The sequence below is a fragment of the Cnephaeus nilssonii genome (genome assembly GCF_951640355.1).
Source record: "Cnephaeus nilssonii genome assembly, chromosome: 5".
Classification (NCBI taxonomy): Eukaryota; Metazoa; Chordata; class Mammalia; order Chiroptera; family Vespertilionidae; genus Cnephaeus; species Cnephaeus nilssonii.
The window spans coordinates 79,134,847-79,157,194 of record NC_137076.1 but is presented as its reverse complement, the minus strand read 5'-3'; the positions used below and the strand labels follow the sequence as shown (position 1 = coordinate 79,157,194).

Genomic DNA, 22,348 nt, shown 5'->3' with positions numbered 1-22,348 from the left:
GCTGACACCCGTCCCTGGGTGCTGGAGCCAACCTGGTGTTCGGATGAGGGAATAGATTCGTAATCCCTCACCCCTCTGCCTCCTGCGTTCCTCTCTCGGTGACCTAACAGTGCCCTTTATTCCCCAGGCCGATCCTCTATCCACTGAGGAAAGAATCTGTATAATCTATAACCAATGTGTGTTTAAAGAATCTGTATAATCTATAACCAATGTGTGTGTTTTTGTTGTTTCTTACTTCCATTCCCCTCACAATGCACATTCCAGTTATCTTCTTCCCCAACTTTCTCTGACATTTCCTTTACAATTCCTCACACACTGATCACTGAATAGTGGAGTATCTTTTTCTCTTTTGAAATAGGACTTTAAAGCTTTAAGGACAAATTACTTCATTTGCAAAATTAAGCTCAAGCTGTGATAAGTGAATTCACATTTTGTTTTCACTGTATACTTAGTGTCTGTCACATCAGTACATATTTGTTGAATCTAATTTTTTCTCAAAAATCTGAAATTGGTCACAGCGCGGTGGCCACTGCCATTTTGTTACAGAACCCACAGTCTGCCCCTAGCAACCAGCATAAGGTGGGAGAAGGCCCCGAGTACCCTCAGTGAGGGCCAGCCCGGGGTGTGGATATGCACCTCCCGTTACTGCGGTGCCGACTGGGGGACCCGACTAAAGAAGGTGAAGAGATTAGCCAAAGAACATATCTGCGTAACCCATAGACAAACAACAGTGATGTGATGGCCAGAGGGAAGGAGGAGCGGGGGCTGGGTGGAGTTGGGGACTTGTGGAATAGTGTCAACAATAAAATAAAGGTTAAAATATACCAACAGGCAGCCAGAAAACGAGCAACGAAGGTTCCGAGCCTGAGGTTTACACTGAACAAAGACCCAGGACAAGATGGCGCCCTCCGCTCGAGGCGGGAGCAGGAATAACGTCCACGCGCCGGGAGCGTGCACACGCCCAGGCTCGCCCAGGCTCTGTTCGGTGGGACGTCCAATGAGTGCTGGAGTCACACTCCACCCCTGTTTTCCGCCACTCCCTGAGCACATGCGCTCCAGGCGCTCAGCCGGGCGCCAGCTGCGCAGGCGCAAGAGCCCTCTCCCCTCACGCAACTGACGCAAGGAGACTGTAATCGTTTCGCAGTTTATCCCGTGTGACCTTGAGTCTTTGCTGCCTCCGAGGACCAGGGCTGTCTAAGGCTGTCGCCTTTATATATCTCTTAACCCCCTCGCCTCGCATTGAGTCCATACCTGCCACAGCCAGAACTGAAGGACATACTTTTTCAACCATCATGCTGCGGAGCGTAGTGGCCGTACGCGCTTACTCCGGCAGCGGCGGTCAGGTAGTCTCTGGTCAGGCATTGCAGGCAGCGCCTCAGCGGAAGAGCGGGCCTCCAGGCTCCAGCGACCAACCCCCGCCCTCCCCACCCCACGTGGTTGGAGGTTTCCAGAAGCGTTTCCACCGCCGCGCAGCACAACGCAGATCCCGGCTGTCCGAGTGACTGTTCGCTGCCTCCTGCTCTCACCGTTCAGCCGCCATGATAAGCGCCAGCCGAGCTGCGGCGTCCCGTCTCGTCGGCGCTGCAGCCTCCCGGGGCCCCACGGTCGCCCGCCACCAGGTAAGAAACGGCCAGGCCTTCCCCGAGGGCCTCACGGCTCACGGGCCCATTGGGCCTTGGAGCTGCAGGCCACGCGCCCTTCGGGGTCAGAATCCTCTGGGAGAGATCAGGTGGGAAGAAAGGTAACGGGCCTTCTGTAGTCAGCGCTGCCGATTCAAGGCCCATTTCAGGGTTTCATCTCCGTGTCTCGAGCCCTGCTGAGTCACACCCCTTGCCAGCGTGGAGTCTTATTTCACGAAGTAGTAGGTAGCGGTCCTGACAATCCGTTTTGTGGCTGATTAAACAGGTTTGAGCTTGTGGGCGAGGGATGCAATTCTAGTTAGGAGAGAACCGCTCTTCAGGTTTGTAGTCTCACCAACGAGTCGGAGAGACTGTTCTCTTCTGTAAGATACAGAGTGTGCAAGGACCCCGTTGCAAAGATGAAATGAAGCAAGAGCACACCTTAATAAATCCAGAATCAAGTTCCCGTTCCTTTGTTTAGGAATGTTTGTGTAGTTAGTTCCCCCAAATTTTGGGGTTAAGATTGTCCTCTGTTATTTCAAAAAATGTAAGCAAATTGGAGAAAAGCTATGGTGCTTGTTGCCACGGATGATCAGAAGCCTGCATCTTTGAAGAACTGGAATTGTCTTACTGGGGTTAAAGAAGGGCTTGGAAGTAGCCTAAAATTAGGTCATAACGAAGGTCTTTTCTTTGATCCTGGTTGGAGGCTACTCCTGAAAAAAATGTTTTCCTAAGTTGACTCCACAAGATTTCTAATCCTATCTCTCTAAAGCAATTGCTTGGCAGGGTCAGGGTAAATGTTTCCAAATAAACTTATACGTGCAATACTCACGTGTATGTAGGGCTTTATTAAACTTGCTGTTTCAGTACCACAATGCCTCTTAATACATGAAATACTTCATCATTTCAGTATATTTTATACATGGTAGCCACTCAGTTAAGTAGAATGAGAGTTCGAGACTTTAAGAAGAATAATTGGAACAAGTTCAAGTTTTCAAATGTAATAAATGGCTGATGTAATTGTTTTTTTCTTTTTTAGGATGGTTGGAATGGCCTTAGTCATGAGACTTTCAGAATTGTTTCAAAGCGGGACTATGCGTAAGTATAACTTAATTTCCTTTGAGAGATATATTCTAAACCCCAGAGCAGTGGTCTCTAACTTTGTGATTAATGATTCTGCTCAGGAAAAAATGGTACATCTATATTTATTTTCAGATTATGTAATGTGCCACTATTCCCACAGTATCCAATATTTTCTTATATATTCTTGTAACCATTTTGGAGAGCACTATTAAAATGATAGCTATAGCATTGTTTTAAATGTTTTACAGATCAGAAGCAATCAAGGGAGCAGTTGTTGGTATTGATTTGGGTACTACCAATTCCTGTGTGGCAGTTATGGAAGGTAAACAAGCAAAGGTGAGCATGATTTGAAACTCTGGGTCACAATTATTGCATGGTGCTGATAATTGAATGGATTTGACTTCCAAGGATTTAGGTGTGTCCTCTTGGACTACTAAATTACCATTGGGATGGCTTACAGATAGATTAAAGATTACTTCTGTTATCAATCCCAAGTGGAGCTCCACATAACACATGGGCTACAACCTAAGTAAAGCATCTTAGGAGATTCCTATTATGGTAGCTATTCCAGAAGTTTCCTTACTCTTTTTATGACACTTTTATTCCCACTAGGTTCTTGATATTTAGAGCACCTGAGATTCTTGAATTGTTTTTTGGCAATTTTTATATGCCTGAAACTTTTTAGCCATTACCAAAAAAATTGAGAAATGGATTTAATTCTTCTAGAAGGAAAGATTACCTTGTCCTTACATTGACTATGAAAGCTCTGATTTATCTTTATTCTGGTTTTCTTTCTGTTTCAAAATAAAGGAATAAAGATATTTTGAACATCCACTATCTCTAGTAGAAAGTACTTACCATATCAGCATCCACTATTCTTGAGCATTTATGTTGTGAGTTGACATCTGTTTTGTCTTAAATGATTAATACAAAGATAGTGGTGGTCACTGGAACCTCATTCTCTGTCTTGCTTTGGGTGTTTTAGGTGCTGGAGAATGCTGAAGGTGCCAGAACCACCCCTTCAGTTGTAGCCTTTACAACAGATGGTGAGCGACTTGTTGGCATGCCTGCCAAGCGACAGGCTGTCACCAACCCAAACAACACATTCTATGCTACCAAGCGTCTTATTGGCCGGCGATATGATGATTCTGAAGTCCAGAAAGACATGTGAGTAATTACAAAAGCATAGTTATTTGCGAAGGCCACACAAAAGGACCTTTTAGCAGGTTCCCTTGAGCACATTCGTAATTTTATGTGTCCCTGGGGGCAAGCCCTCACCTGCCAAAAGGATATCTCCTTCAAAAAATTCACTTTGGCCTCCACAGATTAGGTCTTTGCTGTGTATAGATGTGGTATATGAAGATTTGGCTAGTCATTCCTGGGCCATGTAAATTGGTGTTAAATCCGTAAGGCACATAGTGGAATGTGTTGATCAGATATGTTTTCAAGGTTTGTGTTGTGGCATGTATCAATACTTCATTACTTTATATGGCCAAATAATAACCCATTGTCTGGATATATACATTTTGTTTAGCCATTTATGTGAATGGACATTAACCTTTTGCACTCAGATGTCAAGTGTGACTCGACACGGTTAGCATTAGAATAAAGGAATCAGAAAAAAGCAAGCGAATGCAAAGGGTTAAGTTTGTTTTCCCCTTTTTTTTCTTAATTGATTTTAAAGAGAGGGATAGAGAGATAGAAACATCGGTCTGCTGCCTCTTGCACGACTGGGGATTGAGTCTGCAACCTGGGCATGTGCCCTGACCAGGAATCATTTTCCAAATGATTATAGTTATCTTAAGTTTTTATTTATTTACTATTTTCCCCTAAGTACTGGTCTATAGCTGCATAAGTTGTTTGGTGAGTAGTAGAGAATGTTGGGTTTCATAAGGGTGTTTTGATATGTTAATGTTTACTTTCTAAAGGCTGTCATTAATTTCTGAAGTTCTCATTGACCATGTATTTCTGGGGGTGGGAGGGTGGACATTCATGGTAGATTGCACTGCCATGTTTTTTACTGTGTCTTGCAGTAAAAATGTTCCCTTTAAAATTGTCCGTGCCTCCAATGGTGATGCCTGGGTTGAAGCTCATGGAAAACTCTATTCTCCGAGTCAGATTGGAGCATTTGTGTTGATGAAGATGAAAGAGACTGCAGGTGAGATATTTAGTTCACGTCTGGGAAAGTATCAAGAACTGGGTGATTTATCTGAGATCACTAGCTTTTATACCCCACTGTCCCTTGGGTGAGTCTGATGGCTTTTATATAGAAAACCTAGGAATGGCAAAACTCTTCATACTATTCCCTGCAGATTGAATACATTTTCCAAAAAATGGTGGCTTTCTTGTTTCTTTTTTCCAGTAGGGGAGTAGTATTTTGGAAGCCAAAAGATTACACATAAGCTTTTGTCTGTTAGGTAAAACTTTAGAACTTCCCATTTGAAGAAACTAGTAATTATTTTAAGTCATTCTAGTTGTTGAAGTTTCATTGAAGTGTTAGTGAGGTCTTGGTTTTTAATTATTATCTTCAGATGGAGTATTTTCCTACAAGTTCTCTACATGTTAGGTTCTAGCATGCTGAAAAACTGATGAGTGCTGTTTGTGGCTCCAAAAAGATGATATAGGTTGTTAGGTTACATTAGTAATTTTGTTACCTATGTCATCTGACAATCTCATGATTGGATTCATTCCTTGATTCTTTTCCAGAAAATTACCTGGGGCATACAGCAAAAAATGCTGTGATCACAGTCCCAGCTTATTTCAATGACTCTCAAAGACAGGTGAGTCAATTAGCATTTTTATTTAGGAAATTAGTGGTATTGTGGACACAAAGGTGGAAAATGCTTTTTACTTTTTTAGGCCACTAAGGACGCTGGTCAGATAGCTGGACTGAATGTGCTTCGGGTAATCAATGAACCCACAGCTGCTGCTCTGGCCTATGGTCTAGACAAGTCGGAAGATAAAGTGTAAGTCTGTATAATAAACTCCACCAAGACTTATCCCAAGTCTTGATTTCTTAGTGATTCTTATATTTAGACTAAAATATAATGCCTTGATGTTCTTCAAGGCTGTATAATCTGTTTTTCACTCATTTCAAGACTTTATTTACTATTTTCCCCTAAGTACTGGTCTAATAGGGTCATTCCCTCCCCTCCAAAGGAGTGGTTTTGCTTTTAAATGAATTTATTAATTTCAACTGTATGTATACTTTACGTGTTAGGGCCATATGTTAATACAAATGTCACACAATTATCAAATTTTATAATAATTATACTTTGGGGGAAATAAGACAAGTTTATTTTTTTTTAAATATATTTTATTGATTTTTTTACAGAGAGGAAGGGAGAGGGATAGAGAGTTAGAAACATCGATGAAAGAGAAACATTGATCAGCTGCCTCCTGCACACCCCCTACTGGGGATGTGCCCACAACCAAGGTACTTGCCCTTGACCGGAATCGAACCTGGGACCCTTGAGTCCGCAGGCTGACGCTCTATCCACTGAGCCAAACCGGTCAGGGCAACAAGTTTATATTTATTTGGTTACTGAAATGTATATTGGCTTGTAGATTCCACCATGTGCTGGTCAGATGTTTTCAAGGTTTGTCCATGTTGTAGCATGTATAAATACTTCATTACTTTTGTTCCTTAAGGTCTTCCTTTTTTCTTTCTAGCATTGCTGTATATGATTTAGGTGGTGGAACTTTCGATATTTCTGTCCTGGAAATTCAGAAAGGAGTATTTGAGGTGAAGTCCACCAATGGAGACACTTTCTTAGGTGGTGAAGACTTTGACCAGGCCTTGCTACAACACATTGTGAAGGAGTTTAAAAGAGAGGTTAGTTACTGGTGTGGTTAATCTGTAAACATCGGGATGTGAAAATTTCGTTATTCAGATAGCTGCCCTGAGTAGAACACTGAAATATTTGTATTTCAGTTGAAAGGATATGGCACTCTTTGTACAATATTGAAAAAGGAATTCTGGGAACTCCTTTTTTTGAGCTAGACTACTACATTTGAAAGAACTGAGATCGGTTCTGCCTTCTGACTCCAGGCATAGATAGCCCTTTTAAAATAGCGTTTCTTTTCCCTACAGATTTTTAAAGGAAAGAAGTAATTTATGCTTGTTTATAAAGTTATGGCTCTATTTTGTGTTGTTAACAGCGTATCACTGCAATTTAAGAGTATTTATCACCTCACTAATATTAGCATTAATATCTTCACTTTGTAGACAGGAGTTGATTTGACCAAAGACAACATGGCACTTCAAAGAGTTCGGGAAGCTGCTGAGAAGGCTAAGTGTGAACTCTCCTCATCTGTGCAGGTGAGACGGACAAATCCCAGCAGTCTTGATGGATCTTTTAAGCCTGAGCTTACTTGAATATAGCATATTTTAATTGTTTTACCGTTTTCTGACTTGGTAAAAACCTTTCCATGAGCAAAGGAACAGGTGTGTGTGTTTTAATGGATGACCTAAATTTCTTAACCATCCAAATCAGAGGTTATGTGTACTGGAGCTAAAATCTAGACTAGCAGTGTGCAAAACTATTAATTGCTAGACTGTAAATACCAGGAGACACTCAGCACTGCTATCTTCACTTAACTCAAGACACCTTTGTGTGGGTCTCTAATAGTTTCTCCTTTAATTTGATTTACCGATCTAGAAAGTAAGCTATGAAGGCTGGGGTTTATACACCTGAGCAAGTTTTTCCCCCTGGGCATCAGACTTGCTCCGCATCTGTTTTAAGGTGTCAGCCAATCCTGCTTCATTTCAGAGAGGTGAAGCTTTGCTTTGCTTTAATAACCAAGAATAGAATTGTAGAAAGTATGGTAGATCTGGGTCAGAGACGAAACAAGGTGGAAGGCAAGAGATTTAACTTCAGGTTCTTAGGTGGCAGAGAAACAGAGCCTGTGACTACTTTAGTTGTTTGATTAAAACTAGGAGGAGAAGAGATTAAACAAGTGAAACCTGGAATTTTTTTATTATTACTATTATTTTTTTAAGTAGCTATGAGGAATGACAAAGTTGTACAAAGTCACCCAGAGTGATGATGTTGCTTTGTTTCCTGCTATCACACAGAGTGGCAGAACTTTGCAACATGATGGGTTAGGGTTGAAATATTGCAGTACTGCCAGAGAATAGCTTAAAATTCTTTCCAGGGGTCTGACACTTTTTGGAGGCAAAGGTTGGTTGGTTTTTATGTGGCTGTACAGTAAGTCCTCACTTGATGTCATCAATAGGTCCTGTGAGTTTTAAGCAAAATGTTGTATAAGGAAACCAGTTTTTCATAGGCTATTTGATAAATTCCTATGACATCTCATCGATGTTAAAATGTCGTTATTCAAAGACCTGCTGTATCCTTTTGATAGGCATTAGGGTTATTTCTTTCTCATCATTTTGTCATTATAGCAAGGTATATTGAGCATCCTTGTACATTAATGTTTGTGCGTGTGTGATTGTAAACCTTTAGGATAAATTCTGAAATACACTACCCTCATTCGTGTAGTTTAGTGTGGTGTGGGAGGTGGGCATTACTTAGAACATTATATAAAATGTCAAAGATTTTTAAAATGTCAAGCCAGAAGTAACATAATGTAAAGGTTAAGAGTGGCTCTACAAGAAGACTGTTGGGGTTCAGGTCCTAGTTCATCACTTAGCAGTGTGACCTTGGGTGAATGCCTTAACATTTCCATTCTATAAAATGCAGATAACAGTGCTACTTTTCCCCTTAGAATTTCAAGGATTACTAAATTCATATATACATGTAACATGCTTAGAACAACATGTAGTAGTAAGTACTCTGAATGTAAGTTATTAATGTAGTAAAAAGGCAAAGTTAGATTTATAATAGAGGAATCTGACAGTTGACCAGAGGTGTTGGACATAGCAAGGAGACGTCTGAAAGATGAGTTAATTAGGAAATGCTGAGTTAATCAAGTACGAAGTGCTAAGAAGGGGTCAGTGTGGCTGAAGTGCAGATGGGCATGGGACAGGAGGCTAGAGTTCTAACTTTATAGATTTGTGTTTTGGTATCTGTTCTGAGTGAGTATAAACCACTAAAAGCTTTGTATGGGGGGCAATAACATGGTCAGATTTGGGTTTATGAAAAGCACTTTGGCCGAGGTAGAGCACAGTTTTATTTTCAGTGGGAAAGGGTTCTGTGGTAGAAGGCAGCCTGAGTGTATGTGGGAAATCACTGGGAGGTTATTGTAGCACACCAGGTGGTAAGAGAGAGGACTGATAGTGAAAGATACTTGGATTTGAGAAAAATGAAGGACAAAACTGTGATGAACTGGTTTTATAGAGTTGAGAGTCCTGGCATTTTTCAGGTTGTCATTAACTTATAGCATATAGAACTACACTAAAACAATAGCCCCATGTGGGTATTTAAAATTAAATGCAAATTTTAAATTATGTTCCTCATTTGTGCTAGCTGTATTTCAGGAGCTCAGCCATAAGTGGCTAGTGGCTGCTGAATTGAACAACACAGATTATAGGACATTGCTGTTGTCACAAAAAGTTCTGTTGAATCATATTGGTTTGGATGATGCAGTTCTATTTTCTAATTTGGATTATTGACATTTTGCAAAGAAGTAAATTGTCAATGGTATTCTTAAAGGCAAAACCCAGTAACTGTTTCTACAGAAGATGTGTTAACTCGCATATTAAGCATTTAATAGTCCCAGTTCTTTACCCAAGGAAAAGTTTAAGGATTTGCTCCCCTCCGTCTTTAATCCCTGCAGGCCTTGTTTGATGTGAAGTTAGAGAGGCATAAGGTAATTCTGTTCCCGAGGGTCCACCCCTAAGACATCTGTTTTAGCATGTTCAGTGATGAGATTTTTTTGGTCTAAATATTCTCTTTTTTTAAAAAAAATATATTTTATTGATTTTTTACAGAGAGGAAGGGAGAGGGATAGAGAGTTAGAAACATCGATGATAGAGAATCATCGATCAGCTGCCTCTTGCACAACCCCTACTGGGGATGTGCCCGCAACCAAGGTACATGCCCTTGACCGGAATCGAACCTGGGACCTTTCAGTCCGCAGGCCGACGCTCTATCCACTGAGCCAAACCGGTTTCGGCTCTTTTTTAAAATATATTTTATTGATATCAGAGGAAGAGAGGGAAAGAGAGATAGAAACATCAATGATGAGGGAATCATGGATTGGCTGCCTCCTGCACGTCCGCTACTGGGGATCTAGCCCACAACCCGGGCATGTGCCCTGATTAGGAATTGAACCGTGACCTCCTGGTCCATAGGTCGATGTTCAACCACTGAGCCACGCTAGGCAGGTCTAAATATTCTTAATCCATACCCTAATAGGATTTGGGGTTTATTAAATACTAGATATTACATGGTGTGACTGTGGTCATGTTAGCAGCTATCTGTGGATATGATGGCAGTAAAGTCAGTCCTTGTAATTAAAGAGCATCTCTGTTGTCGTAGCGTTCTAATCATCTTCCTGAAACTTATAAAGCCCTGGTTTGGTGGCAGGCTATTTGGTTCAGAGTTATCTTGGATGTGTGTGTTTTTTAAATACCGTACATGGAATTTTTTAAAACTTGGTGGGAAAAACAGTAGTGTAGTTCTTTTTTCCTTTAAAAGTTTTTTTTTTATTTATTTCAGAGAGAAAGGGAGAGGGAGAGAGAGAAACATCATGGATTGGCTGCGTTCTGCATGCCCCACATTAGGGATTGAGCCTGCAACCCAGGCATGTACCCTGACTGGGAATCGAACTGTGACCTGGTTCATAGGTCTATGCTCAACTACTGAGATGCACTGACTGCGCTGTAGTATGATTCTTAATGTACAGAGTGGGACAAACGTATGCTTACAGTTGTTTGTATAGAAAATACAGTAATTAATAATATAAGAATAAATTGTTTCGTGTACTCACAACTATAAATCTAATTTTGCCCCACCCTATATATTTAGTGGTAGAATATTTCTTGTCTCCTGAACAGGGCTTTTCCTGTTTCTCTCCTCTGGTCTTCATTGTTTAATAATAAAATTCTGAAGCGTTTTTACCTTTGGAAAGATAAGAGTTGGACTCTTAAAGAGTCACTGTTGTTTGGTAGCTATTCCTTTAAAGGAGGTGTGACCACTGTGGCATTCAAAGTCTTCCTGTCCTACAGTATTTATTGAATAAAGAAACTTCACCACTACTGATCTCCCTCCTTTCTTTACAGACTGACATCAATTTGCCATATCTTACAATGGATGCATCTGGACCTAAGCATTTGAATATGAAGCTGACCCGGGCTCAGTTTGAGGGGATTGTCGCTGAGCTAATCAGGAGGACCATCGCCCCATGCCAAAAAGCCATGCAAGATGCAGAAGTCAGCAAGAGTGACATAGGAGAAGTGATTCTTGTTGGTGGCATGACTAGAATGCCCAAGGTATGGATGGATCCATGGAATTCTCAACATAGCGAGCAGAGGGGACCTGCGTATGTTTTTTGGGGGGAAACAAATGGCTTATGTGTAGGGATATGACTATGTGGCCTTTCTTCCATGGTGATCCAGAAAGCATGAGTTTGTGCTTTTAACTGAAGAGTTCTTTTCAGCCTCTTTTTTAAATTCAAGGATATAAGAAAAAGGATTAGGAAGGGCAAAATGTCCTTGGGGTGATGACAAGGAGGATTCTGAACTTCATTCAGTCTTGAAGAATTTTTAGGAATGAGCATGAGGTCAGAGATAGCTTAAAACCTTGATACTGCCCTGGCTGGTGTGGTTCAGTTGCTTGGGCATCATCCTGTGCACTGAAAGTTTACTGGTTTGATTCCCAGGCAGAGCATATGCCCAGGTTGATGTTTCTCCCCTTTCCTCTCTCAAAATCAGTTACAAAGTATATATATTAAAACCTTGACACCAACTGGCCTCTGTGGAATAATTTTGGACATGTGTCTTTACAGCATAGTGTTCAAGGCTTTTAATTAATTGTACCTCTTCAACAAAGATTTGTGCAATGATGCATTCTATTCATCAACACATCATTCTGAAAAGACAGGTGTGTAGAAAGTTAATGACTGAGCACAGAAACTGTTGAAGATGCAATTCTTTATGACTTTCATAAAATTATCTTGGGCCTTGATATTTTCTTAAATTTTCAAGTATGTGGTCTTAGGAAAATATGCACAGAATAAATCTGGAGAGAAAAACGAGAGGTTTTGGACCTAGATGATATTCTGTTAGCAAATATCCTAGATGCTATTTAAATAGCACTTATTTTAAAAAAGGAGGGAAGAGCACGTCCCATGTTAGCACCACTGTTGTCATTGTATGACCTCTGCACTGCTTCCTTTTAGTTAGTTTTTAGTCGATATGTAGAACAGCTGCCTCCTGCATGCCTCCTACTGGGAATCAAACCCGTAACCTTTCTATGCACCAGACAATGCCCATCCAACTGAGCCATACCAAACAGGGCTACACCATTTCTAATGCAATGTATTGTATGGGAAACCAGGTAACAAACTTACACAAATTCTTCCCAAATTTAAAGGGCTATGAATGACATATCATGTGAGTAAAGTATGTGAGTGTTACCTACATGATATACTCAGATCATTAACAAGCATTCAACTATGAAATATTAGTAATTTGAGTGAAATTCTTGGGTCTGGAGCAACTTATCCTACAACTTAATTTGCTATGGTCTTGGGACATGTGTTCTCTCTCCCCTTCTTGGGCAGTTAGTTGCTTTGAATAGTGGGTGACAGATTCTTTTTTCTTGGTGCTCAGGTTCAGCAGACTGTGCAGGATCTCTTTGGCCGAGCCCCAAGTAAAGCTGTCAATCCTGACGAGGCTGTGGCCATTGGAGCTGCCATTCAGGGAGGTGTGTTGGCTGGAGATGTCACAGATGTGCTGCTCCTGGATGTCACTCCCCTTTCTTTGGGTATTGAGACTCTGGGAGGTGTATTTACCAAACTTATTAACAGGAACACCACTATTCCAACCAAGAAAAGTCAGGTAAGAGCCTCCGCTTTCTACCTTGTCACAGAGATACTAGGTTCTGTGAGGGACGTGATTGCAGCCATTTTTGTGAGCTTTTCCTGGAAAACTTGACTCTTTAACTTACCAAAAGAAGCCTCATCATTTGGGACTAAATTCTCTCTATTCTTCTATTCTCAAAGGCAATAAAAAGAATGGCCTGGCCAAGACAGTGCAATGAGCTTCTATTATGGGTGAATGATGGTTGTCCTGTTATGCCAGGCAGGGCTATTTGGACAGTGACTGGGGTCTTTGGATTAAGAATGATCTCTTGACTTTTCCAATTTTGATGTTTTTATGAAAAACTGGCTATTGCTGTATTTGTGCTATGATGTTTTGTCAACACATCATTCTGAAAAAAAGTATGTGGTGACTTCCTGTGACTGAGCATAAAATGCATGCCCTATCTCTGACCTATTCCCCCAGATGAGCATGTTTCAACATCTCGTGTTTTTGGCACCTTCTCTTGAGGCCTTCTGTGCCAGTGCTGCATCTTTTTACAGTGCATTTGCTGCTTAGAGAAACAATAGTTATTGCGTGCCCTTTTGGTGTGCTAATCCTACTCCTGTTCCCTGCAAAAGACATAAGCCTTTGTTCTGAAAATAGTGTACATTAGAACTCTTCCAGTATTACAGTGTGAGTTTCTTTCTTTGGCTTGTTCTCTGTGTAAGGGGAGTAGTTTAATTAGATAGCCAACCCAGAAAGTTTCTTTTTCCCTAGGTGTTTTCTACAGCTGCTGATGGTCAGACTCAGGTGGAGATTAAAGTGTGCCAGGGTGAGAGAGAGATGGCTGGAGACAACAAACTTCTTGGACAGTTTACTTTGGTGGGTATTGGGAATCCTAAATATGTTCCTCCTTTTTTATTGTACAGTTAGACTATATTTCAATCCCTATTAATATTACTATAAATTGCTGAAACACAGGTAGTCTGTTATCTTAACATAGTGTATGTACAAATTCTGCAACTAAAGAGCCCTTCGTTTCAGTTTTTACATGAAAGCCTTGCTTGTGCCTTAGGAACTTTAAAAATATTATAAATATACTAGAGGCCCGATGCACAAAATTTGTGCACTGGATGGGTGTGGGAGGGGGTCCCCTCAGGCCCGGCCTGCACCTTCTCGCAGTCTAGTACCCCTTGTTCCTTACCACTGCGCTTGCTGTTCCTTAGCACTGCCGCAGAAGCGGGAGAGCCTCCTGCTGCTGTGCTCGCCAGCCCTGAGCCCAGCTTCTGTCTGAGCGGCCCCTCCCCCTGTGGAAGTGCACTGACCACCAGGGGGTAGCTCCTGCATTGAGCAACCAGTTGTTCCGCCATAACAGTCGCTTAGGCTTTTATTATATAGACTAGAGGCCTGGTCTGCGCCCTTTCACAATCTGGGACCCCTTGGGGGATGTTGGATTGCCAGTTTCAGCCGGATCCCTGTAAGCCAGGCTGCACCACCGCAGCTGTGCTTGCCAGCCATGAGCCCAGTGTCTGGCGCCCGTTGGTCAGCTGAGTGGCGCTCCCACTGTAGGAGCGCACTGACCACCAGCATCTGCCCCCTGGTGTTCAGTGCACATGATAGCGTTCAGTCGTTCCGGCTTTTATATGTATAGATAGAAGATGTAAGAGGGAAGTGTTCATAGACAGTGCTAATTAGGAGAAATTTTTGGTTACTAATTTAAGAGACATTTGATATTATTGGCTTCTAATTAGTGTTGCTTACTGGTTCTTGGTGAGATGAACAATAATGAGGTTTGCTGCTATTATTGTGTCCCCAAGTACATAATAACAATTATGATTACTTGCTACAACCAGCCTTTACTGGCATGAGCCCCGTTTATTTCAGGTAGCAATGGAAGTACTACCTTTACTTCTAAACTTGTTTTTGTACATTTCAGTGAAACTATAGCTGGTTCCTCCCTGGAACCAAGTGACTTGTTCCCCAGAAGACTGTATAGGTTTGAAACTAGAGCACTGTACCTCTTGGTGAGAAGAGCTTAATCTGTGTATTTACTTACTTTAGATCGGAATTCCCCCAGCCCCACGTGGAGTCCCTCAGATTGAAGTTACATTTGACATTGATGCCAATGGGATTGTACATGTTTCTGCCAAAGATAAGGGTACAGGACGTGAGCAGCAGAGTAAGTGTTCTTACTATTTATCAGACTGTATGGATGTGGTAAGAGGCCTTGCAATTTCTTTCTGTTGGGAACTAGACCCTCTAGGTTGTGCATATCTTTTTCTAGCCTCGGGAGAATGATTCCTCTTAGCCCCTTTTCTCAATTATTAGATTCACATTATTGTGGTGTTTATTCCCTAAAATAGGCAAACACAGAGCCTCTGGATTGCTAAGCTTAAAGTTTTGGCAGAGTGGCAGGATAGTTGGTCTTTGTGTATGTCAGATATTTGTTTCCTTCTGTCTGTTGTAGGACAATAGGGTATTCCTCTTCATAATTTACATTAACATTGGCTATTCTGAGCAGGCGTATTGTTTTCCTCAATACAAATAGAGGGTGAGATAAATAATTTTACCTGGGAAGTAACAAAATGCTTTCTTTCCACTATAGTTGTGATCCAGTCTTCTGGTGGGTTAAGCAAAGATGATATTGAAAATATGGTTAAAAATGCAGAGAAGTACGCTGAGGAAGACAGGCGAAAGAAGGTGATTGGTACTTTGTCTTTTCAGCTGGGAGAGGAAAGTGGGAGTTTAGACATTTATCTTTGATCTTATATCTTCTGTTACCCTCAATTTATCCCCTTTCCCCCTTTGCTGTAATTATTTGGAATGCCTTTATTTATTCCAAATCTCCCCGTATTGATTTTTATGTTACAAAATCCAGCTAAAATCTCTCACATCAGACTAGCTTACACCAACCACAGTGATTTCTCCCCCTTACTGTTTTTACTCTAACTATATGTAGCAGTCAGCATGTTGTCTTTCTCAGTGAGGGCTTTCAGCCAACCAGTTGGGAAGTCTTCATTTTCTAATGTTTCTTAGGAACGAGTTGAAGCAGTTAATATGGCTGAAGGAATCATCCATGATACAGAAAGCAAGATGGAGGAATTCAAGGACCAATTACCTGCTGATGAGGTGAGCCCTCTTTTATAATACAGTAGTTCAAGAAGTTGGTAGGCATTGTCACCAATGTCAATAAAGATTGTGTGGGTTTTGATGGGAATTTAGTTTTTTAAAAATGTTTCTGAATATTACTGCTTCATGTAATTGTAATAGGATAAGAAAACCTGAAAAAGTGTGAGGGCTTTGTTTTATTTTCTTTTTAAGTGCAACAAGCTAAAAGAGGAGATTTCCAAAATGAGAGAGCTCCTGGCTCGAAAAGATAGTGAAACTGGAGAAAACATAAGGCAGGCAGCATCTTCCCTTCAGCAAGCGTCATTGAAGCTCTTCGAAATGGCATACAAAAAGGTACAAGGACTGAAGGGTGTTTTGCGCAATGACTTATTTTCCTTCTCGTCTGATCTTGATGTAACTGCTTTTGAAGACTCACGATGGCTCCCTACATAGCCATTTTATAGAACTGGGAGTGTTGAAAATATCCTTCCTTCTTGACTCTTTGTTGTGAGGGAGGTCAAAAGGAAGGAGTCACAGAAACTACCAATAGTGTACAGGGAGGGAGGGAAGGGGGGTGGATGGAATAGGTGGGATATGGCTCGAGAGAGCAAGCTACCAGCCTTAACATTAAATGAGTGACTGTTAAATGTTTTCTTGACAGATGGCCTCTGAGCGAGAAGGCTCTGGAAGTTCTAGTGCTGGGGAACAAAAGGAAGATCAAAAAGAGGAGAAACAGTAATAACAGTAAACTTTGAAGCCAAAAGGACAACATATGACGCTTGGGAGTGAAAGGACTTCCTGAGCAGAAATGGGCAGTTCAGTCTTTTACTGTGTTTTTGCAGTATTCTATATATAATTTCCTTAATATGTAAATTTAGTGACTTAGCTAATGATCATTTAATGAGTGATAATTCCATCAGTAACAAAGCTCACAATGTTCTGTCTGTCCCTAACCTATCATTTTTCAGCTGCACGAAAAAGGGAAGATGATGATTTGATTGTAAAGACTTAACATTGTTTTGTGCTGAATTACCTGTGTTTCCAAGGGGTGAAACCATCCCACACACAACAATGAAGGTAGTCAGACCTGGAATAAAATCAACTGGGGATATAAAATACTTAAGTACTGCCATACCAGCCTGTGTGTGTATACATGGGATCCTTCAACTGAGGCCTTGCAGGACAAGCCTGCTGTGCCACATTCAGAGGTAGAGCAGGGGAAGCTAAGCTATTTATGTTAGGTACAGCTTTTAAAAGAAGGTAATAAGGCTCCCTGATTTTCCTATGGCATACTTTTATAGCTACCTTCTGGCCTTTGGCACCTGTATCCTGGATTATTCTTTTTGATCCATTCTGAATTTTTTTAAAAAATAAATATGAAAAGCATCTTGATCTCTTATTTGTGAGGGGTGAGGCTAAATACAAGTTTGGGTCTGAGGTTTTTTGTTGATTTCTTATAACCCCACCTTTTATTTGGGATGTTACAAGTCTAGATCTCTAGCACAAAAACAGGCTACTATTTTCACGTTGCTTTCAGTTCTAAGTAGCTGTATATATAAATCTAGTAGTAAATCCTAAGTTACAAGTTTAATGGCTCAGTAATATTAGGTACTGGTAATGACCATATTTACTTTCACTCTCAGTACATGGCTAGTCTTATCCTAAATTCTGATGTAGTTCTAATTATCACGTGCTGACAACTTCAGAAACAGAAAGGTGACTGCATCTTTCTTGTATCTTATTTAAGTGCTAGGAATTTTCCCCCAAAAGTCTTCCAAGAGAAGACTATCGTATGCCATGCCTACAGGATTCTTAAGAATATGGGGCTTAGATCCCACCAGAGGTAATGCCTTTTATTTTGTGCTGATATTTAGAAATGAAACTCATATATACTTTAAAACGCAATACAATGAGGCTCTGGCTGGGTAGGCTCAGTTGGTTAAGGTGTCTTTCCAGTAGGCCAAGATTGTGGGTTTGAATTAGAGTTGGGTTCTAGACAAGAAGTAACCAATGAATGCATGAATAAGTGGAACAACAAATTGATGTTTCTCTCTTCCTCCCTCTAAAATCATGTTTTTAAAATCAATACAGTACTGTAACATGAAGGACATTGTTTACATGATAATTACATTCCTGGAAAATTGGTCATTAACAGCCATGTAAATACTTTCTTGAGATTCTCATAAAAAATAAATTCTAGGTTCAAGTTCTTAGCCAGATGGACACTTGGGGACCTTGTGGGCTGTGCAATACTTCATGGAGGATTGTTTTGTGGCATGTTATTGTTAGACTAGGCACCCAGTGCAGGAATTCGTGAACCTTAAAAGGAACTTTGGGCCACAAGGCTGCAGTGGGCATAGGGATAGCTCTCTGCCCATCCTCTCCACCCCCCCATGGTTGATGCCCACCATGTTCCACACATGCCCCCTGGTGGTCAGTGCACATCATAGCAACCAGTAGTTTGGTGTGTTTTTTTTTTTCAGTCTGGCCTATTTGCATATTAGGGTTTTATAGATAGATGTTTAGCATCTGCAGTTAGCCCTTACCCACTAAACACCTCTAGAATCTCTTTAATTATTAACCAAGCCTTTCAAGGATTTCAAAAGCACTCCAATTAAGAACTACTGTCTTATATGATTTAAGATCCATCCTTGGTATCAGGGAGAGCAACCAAACATCCCCTGAAACAATATAGGTTCTACTAGGAAGGAGGGAGAAGAGCTGCCTGGATAGATACCCACAACTGTCTCAAGCTTCCCCATGTGTAGTAAACATACAGCAGCATTCCCGATACAACCCAATAAAAGATACTAGTGCAAACAGCCTTGAAAGGCCAAAAGATTTTATTCTTAAGGAACTTCTGATTTTCCTTCCTAAGTGGTCTTTCAGTAACTGCTGCTTATGGTTGCCCAAACTAACTTCCTATTTTACTTTGTGGTCTTTGTCCTCCCTTGCAGGAATTCTCCCAGCTTTCCACTTGGCTCACTTTATTCCTAAGGTTTTGAAATTTCACAAAATAGCTCCCAGCCCAGCTGGCTTGGCATAGTGGTTGAGTGTCAACCTATTAACTAGGAGGCCACAGTTCAATTCCCAGTCGGGATACATGCCCAGGTTGTGGGCTTGACCATGGGGTATGCAGGAGGCAGATGGTCAACGATTCTCATCAATATTTCTGTCTTCCTTACTCTCTAAAATCAATAAAAATATATTTTAAAAGTTTCCTCTCAAGTCATTATTTCCTATCCTCTACCCTATTTTTCTTCTTAGCAGTTTTTTTTTTTAATTTATTTTTTTAGAGAGGAAGGGAGAGGGAGAGTTAGAAACATCAATCAGCTGCCTCCTACACCCCCCACTGGGGATGTGCCCGCAACCAACGTACATGCCCTTGACCGGAATCGAACCTGGGACCCTTGAGTCCGCAGGCCGACGCTCTATTTACTTCTTGGCAGTTACCACCCAATGTTTTTCCTTCCCCCGCCACTATATGATCTGATCTGAATATGCTATCCCTCCCACTCCCCATATCCATGTGTTGAAATCTTAACCTCAAGGTAACGGTGTTAGGAGGTGCAGCCTCTGGAGAGTGATAGGCCTTGAGGGTGGAATAGTAGTGCCTTTATAAAACGGGCTCCAGAGATCCCTTGACCCCTTCCACCTTGTGAGGATACAATCAGAATGTGACCTAGAAGAGGATCATTACCTGACCATGCTGGCACCCTGATGTCAGACTCCCAGCCTCCAAAACTGCCAGAAACACTTTTTTTTTACAATCTACCCAGTCTATTTTGTTAAATCCCAGGACTGACAGTTACCACACAAGCTCCACAGGTCAGAAACTTTTTTGCTTACTGCTATTTCCCAACACCTAGAACAACGATGACACAAAAGCACTCAAATCTTTTGTCAAATTAGTGAATCTCTCCCACTATGCAAAATGAGGTGGATTAAGGTCCCTTTGTTTTTTAAATTTATGTCTAAATCATATCAAGAATACTAGAGGCAACTTATACCAAATCCAGAAACTAAAACTTAATTGGTAAAAGATAAAAAATTTTAATCAGAAAAAGCCAAGAAGTTGATAGGCCTGAAGTTTTCCTGGCTGGCAAGGTAAAAGGAGTGAGCAGAATAAATTTGAAATCTTTCATACTTCCTAGATGAAGAGTCCAGTTCTGTTGCAGACTTATTCTATGTGATCTTGAAGGAACTTATGTTACTACTAGAGCCGATACATGAAATTCGTGCAAGAGTAGGCCTGCCTTCCCCCGGCTGCCAGCACTGGCTTCCCTCTGGCACCCAAGGACCTGGGCTTCCCTTGCAGCCCCGGCTTCATCCGGAAGGACATCCGGTCTATTTAGCATATTATGCTTTTATTATTATAGATTTCTCAAGGTAAAATTAACTTTTCCCTCAACTTTTTAACTTATTTAAAATGTTTTGTTTATTGAGTTTTTACAGAAACATTGATTTGTTATTCCACTTATTTATGCATTCACTGATTCTTCTATGTGCCCTGACCGGATTATCATGTGCTTTTTCTGCTTGTTTTCTGAACATGACACTTCAACCAAAATATTTCAGCACACATCTTGTAAGAACAGAACCTTCTCCCCACAACTATTAATATCAGGAACTTGCACTGATATAATACTATTACCTAATATGTAGCCCATATTAATATTTCCCTAATTGTCTCAATACTATCCTCTAACATTTTTCATACAAGGTCAAATCAAAGAGCACATATGGCATTTAGTTGTTTTCTTTTCTCTAAGAATAGTTCCTTTGCCTTTTTATTTTACATTGACATTTTTGAAGAGTACAGGCCATTTGTTTTGCAGAATGGCCCTTTGTTTGGATTCACATAATTGCCTTGCATTCAGAGTCAGGTAGGAATACCACATAGGCGTTGTGTCTTTTTTTATTGAGAGGGGGACAGAGAAATATTAATATGAAAGAAGAAACATCAATTGGTTGCCTCCATACTTGCCCTGACTGGGGGTTGAACCTGCAATCTAGGTATGTGCCCTGATTGGGAATCAAACCTGCAACATTTTGGTGCAAGGAATGACCAACAAAGCCACCCAGCCAAGGCTAGGCATGTGTCTTTACCAATGCATGAGTTACCAGGGAAAAGAAGATGTCAGTTCTGTGCTTTGCTCCACAATTCATTACAAAGAATCCTTTAATTAAGTAATCTGTGAGAGTGGCTTAATTTTAACACTTATACTAGAGATTCTATCTATAGCAACGAGGAGCAGTAAAGATAAAAGCAAGTTCTTATAGATGGTACATGACAAGATTGGGAATGAAGAGACAACTCAAATTTTGGAAATAAACTGCTTCAAGCAAAGACCCTTCAGTATTTTATTTTTTTAAGGTGTGTTTTTTTTTTTAAATATATTTTATTGATTTTTTACAGAGAGGAAGGGAGAGGGATAGAAAGCTAGAAACATCAATGAGAAAGAAACATCGATCAGCTGCCTCTTGCACACCCCCTACTGGGGATGTGCGGGCAACCAAGGTACATGCCCTTGACCGGAATCGAACCTGGGACCCTTGAGTCCGCAAGCCAACGCTCTATCCACTGAGCCAAACCGGTTTTGGCGACCCTTCAGTATTTTAGATACCACTGCAACTGCATTCTCCAGTCCTAAGGCTGCTTTGTAAGGGCATTATATCTTCCTTTCTTGCCCTCTAATATCAAAACAATGAAATAAGTGAAAGTTGCCCTACCTGGTTTGATTCAGTGGATAGAGTGTTGGCCTGTGGGCTGAAGGGTCCCGGGTTCGATTCCTGGTCAAGGCACATGCACAGGTTGTGGGCTCAATCCCCAGTAGGGGGCATGCAGGAAGCAGCTGATCAATGATTCTCCTCATCAATGTTTCTATCTCTCCCTCTCCCTCTCTGAAATAATTTTTTTTTCTTTTTAATGTATTTTATTGATTTTTTTAAAAATATATTTTATTGATTTTTCACAGAGAGGAAGAGAGAGGGATAGAGAGTTAGAAACATCGATCAGCTGCCTCTTGCACACCCCCCACTGGGGATGTGCCCGCAACCAAGGTACATGCCCTCGACCGGAATCGAACGCGGGACCTTTCAGTCCGCAGGCCGATGCTCTATCCACTGAGCCAAACCGGTTTCGGCATTTTATTGATTTTTTACAGAGAGGAAGGGAGAGGGATAGAGAGTTAGAAACATTGATGAGAGAGAAACATCAATCAGCTGCCACCTGCACACTCCCTACCGGGTATGTGCCTGCAACCAAGGTACATGCCCTTGACCAGAATCAAACCTGGGATTCAATCTGCAGGATGATGCTCTATCCACTGAGCCAAACCAGTTAGGGCTGAAATAAATTTATATTAAAAAAAAATAAGTGAAAGTCCTAGATAGAGGTGTTATACAGTAACCTACATTACTCAACCTGTGAACAGCATGAAAGAGATAATTTAGCAATTATAAAGAAAACCACTGAAACAGCTATTTCAATAAGTCAAAAACAAATATCAGCAATTCCACATGGTTAAGCCATATGCAATGCATCATCAATCCATTTGCAGGAGCAAGTCAGGAAGCAAAGGTATATTCACACTAAGAATGCTGC

General features: G+C 41.0%; 1 protein-coding gene across 1 annotated transcript; it reads left to right on the top strand.

Moving 5' to 3' along the window:
- The first annotated feature begins 1,222 nt into the window (after positions 1–1,222).
- HSPA9 (heat shock protein family A (Hsp70) member 9) lies at positions 1,223–21,130 on the top strand. Its single transcript, XM_079770856.1, has 17 exons — positions 1,223–1,619; positions 2,659–2,717; positions 2,951–3,038; positions 3,688–3,869; positions 4,736–4,860; positions 5,409–5,482; positions 5,562–5,668; positions 6,375–6,537; positions 6,931–7,023; positions 10,891–11,100; positions 12,442–12,669; positions 13,411–13,515; positions 14,695–14,812; positions 15,239–15,333; positions 15,670–15,762; positions 15,955–16,095; positions 16,403–21,130. Exons 1-17 carry the CDS (start codon positions 1,539–1,541, stop codon positions 16,478–16,480), a joined length of 2,040 nt encoding a protein of 679 aa, XP_079626982.1. The 5' UTR covers positions 1,223–1,538; the 3' UTR covers positions 16,481–21,130.
- Positions 21,131–22,348: the final 1,218 nt, after the last annotated feature.

Coding starts and splice junctions, on each gene's coding strand:
- HSPA9 (XM_079770856.1), top strand. CDS start 1,539: ATGATAAGCGCCAGCCGAGCTGCGGCGTCCCGTCTCGTCGGCGCTGCA. Junction 5,483..5,561: donor TCAATGACTCTCAAAGACAG/GTGAGTCAATTA, acceptor TTACTTTTTTAG/GCCACTAAGGACGCTGGTCA. Junction 12,670..13,410: donor TTCCAACCAAGAAAAGTCAG/GTAAGAGCCTCC, acceptor CTTTTTCCCTAG/GTGTTTTCTACAGCTGCTGA.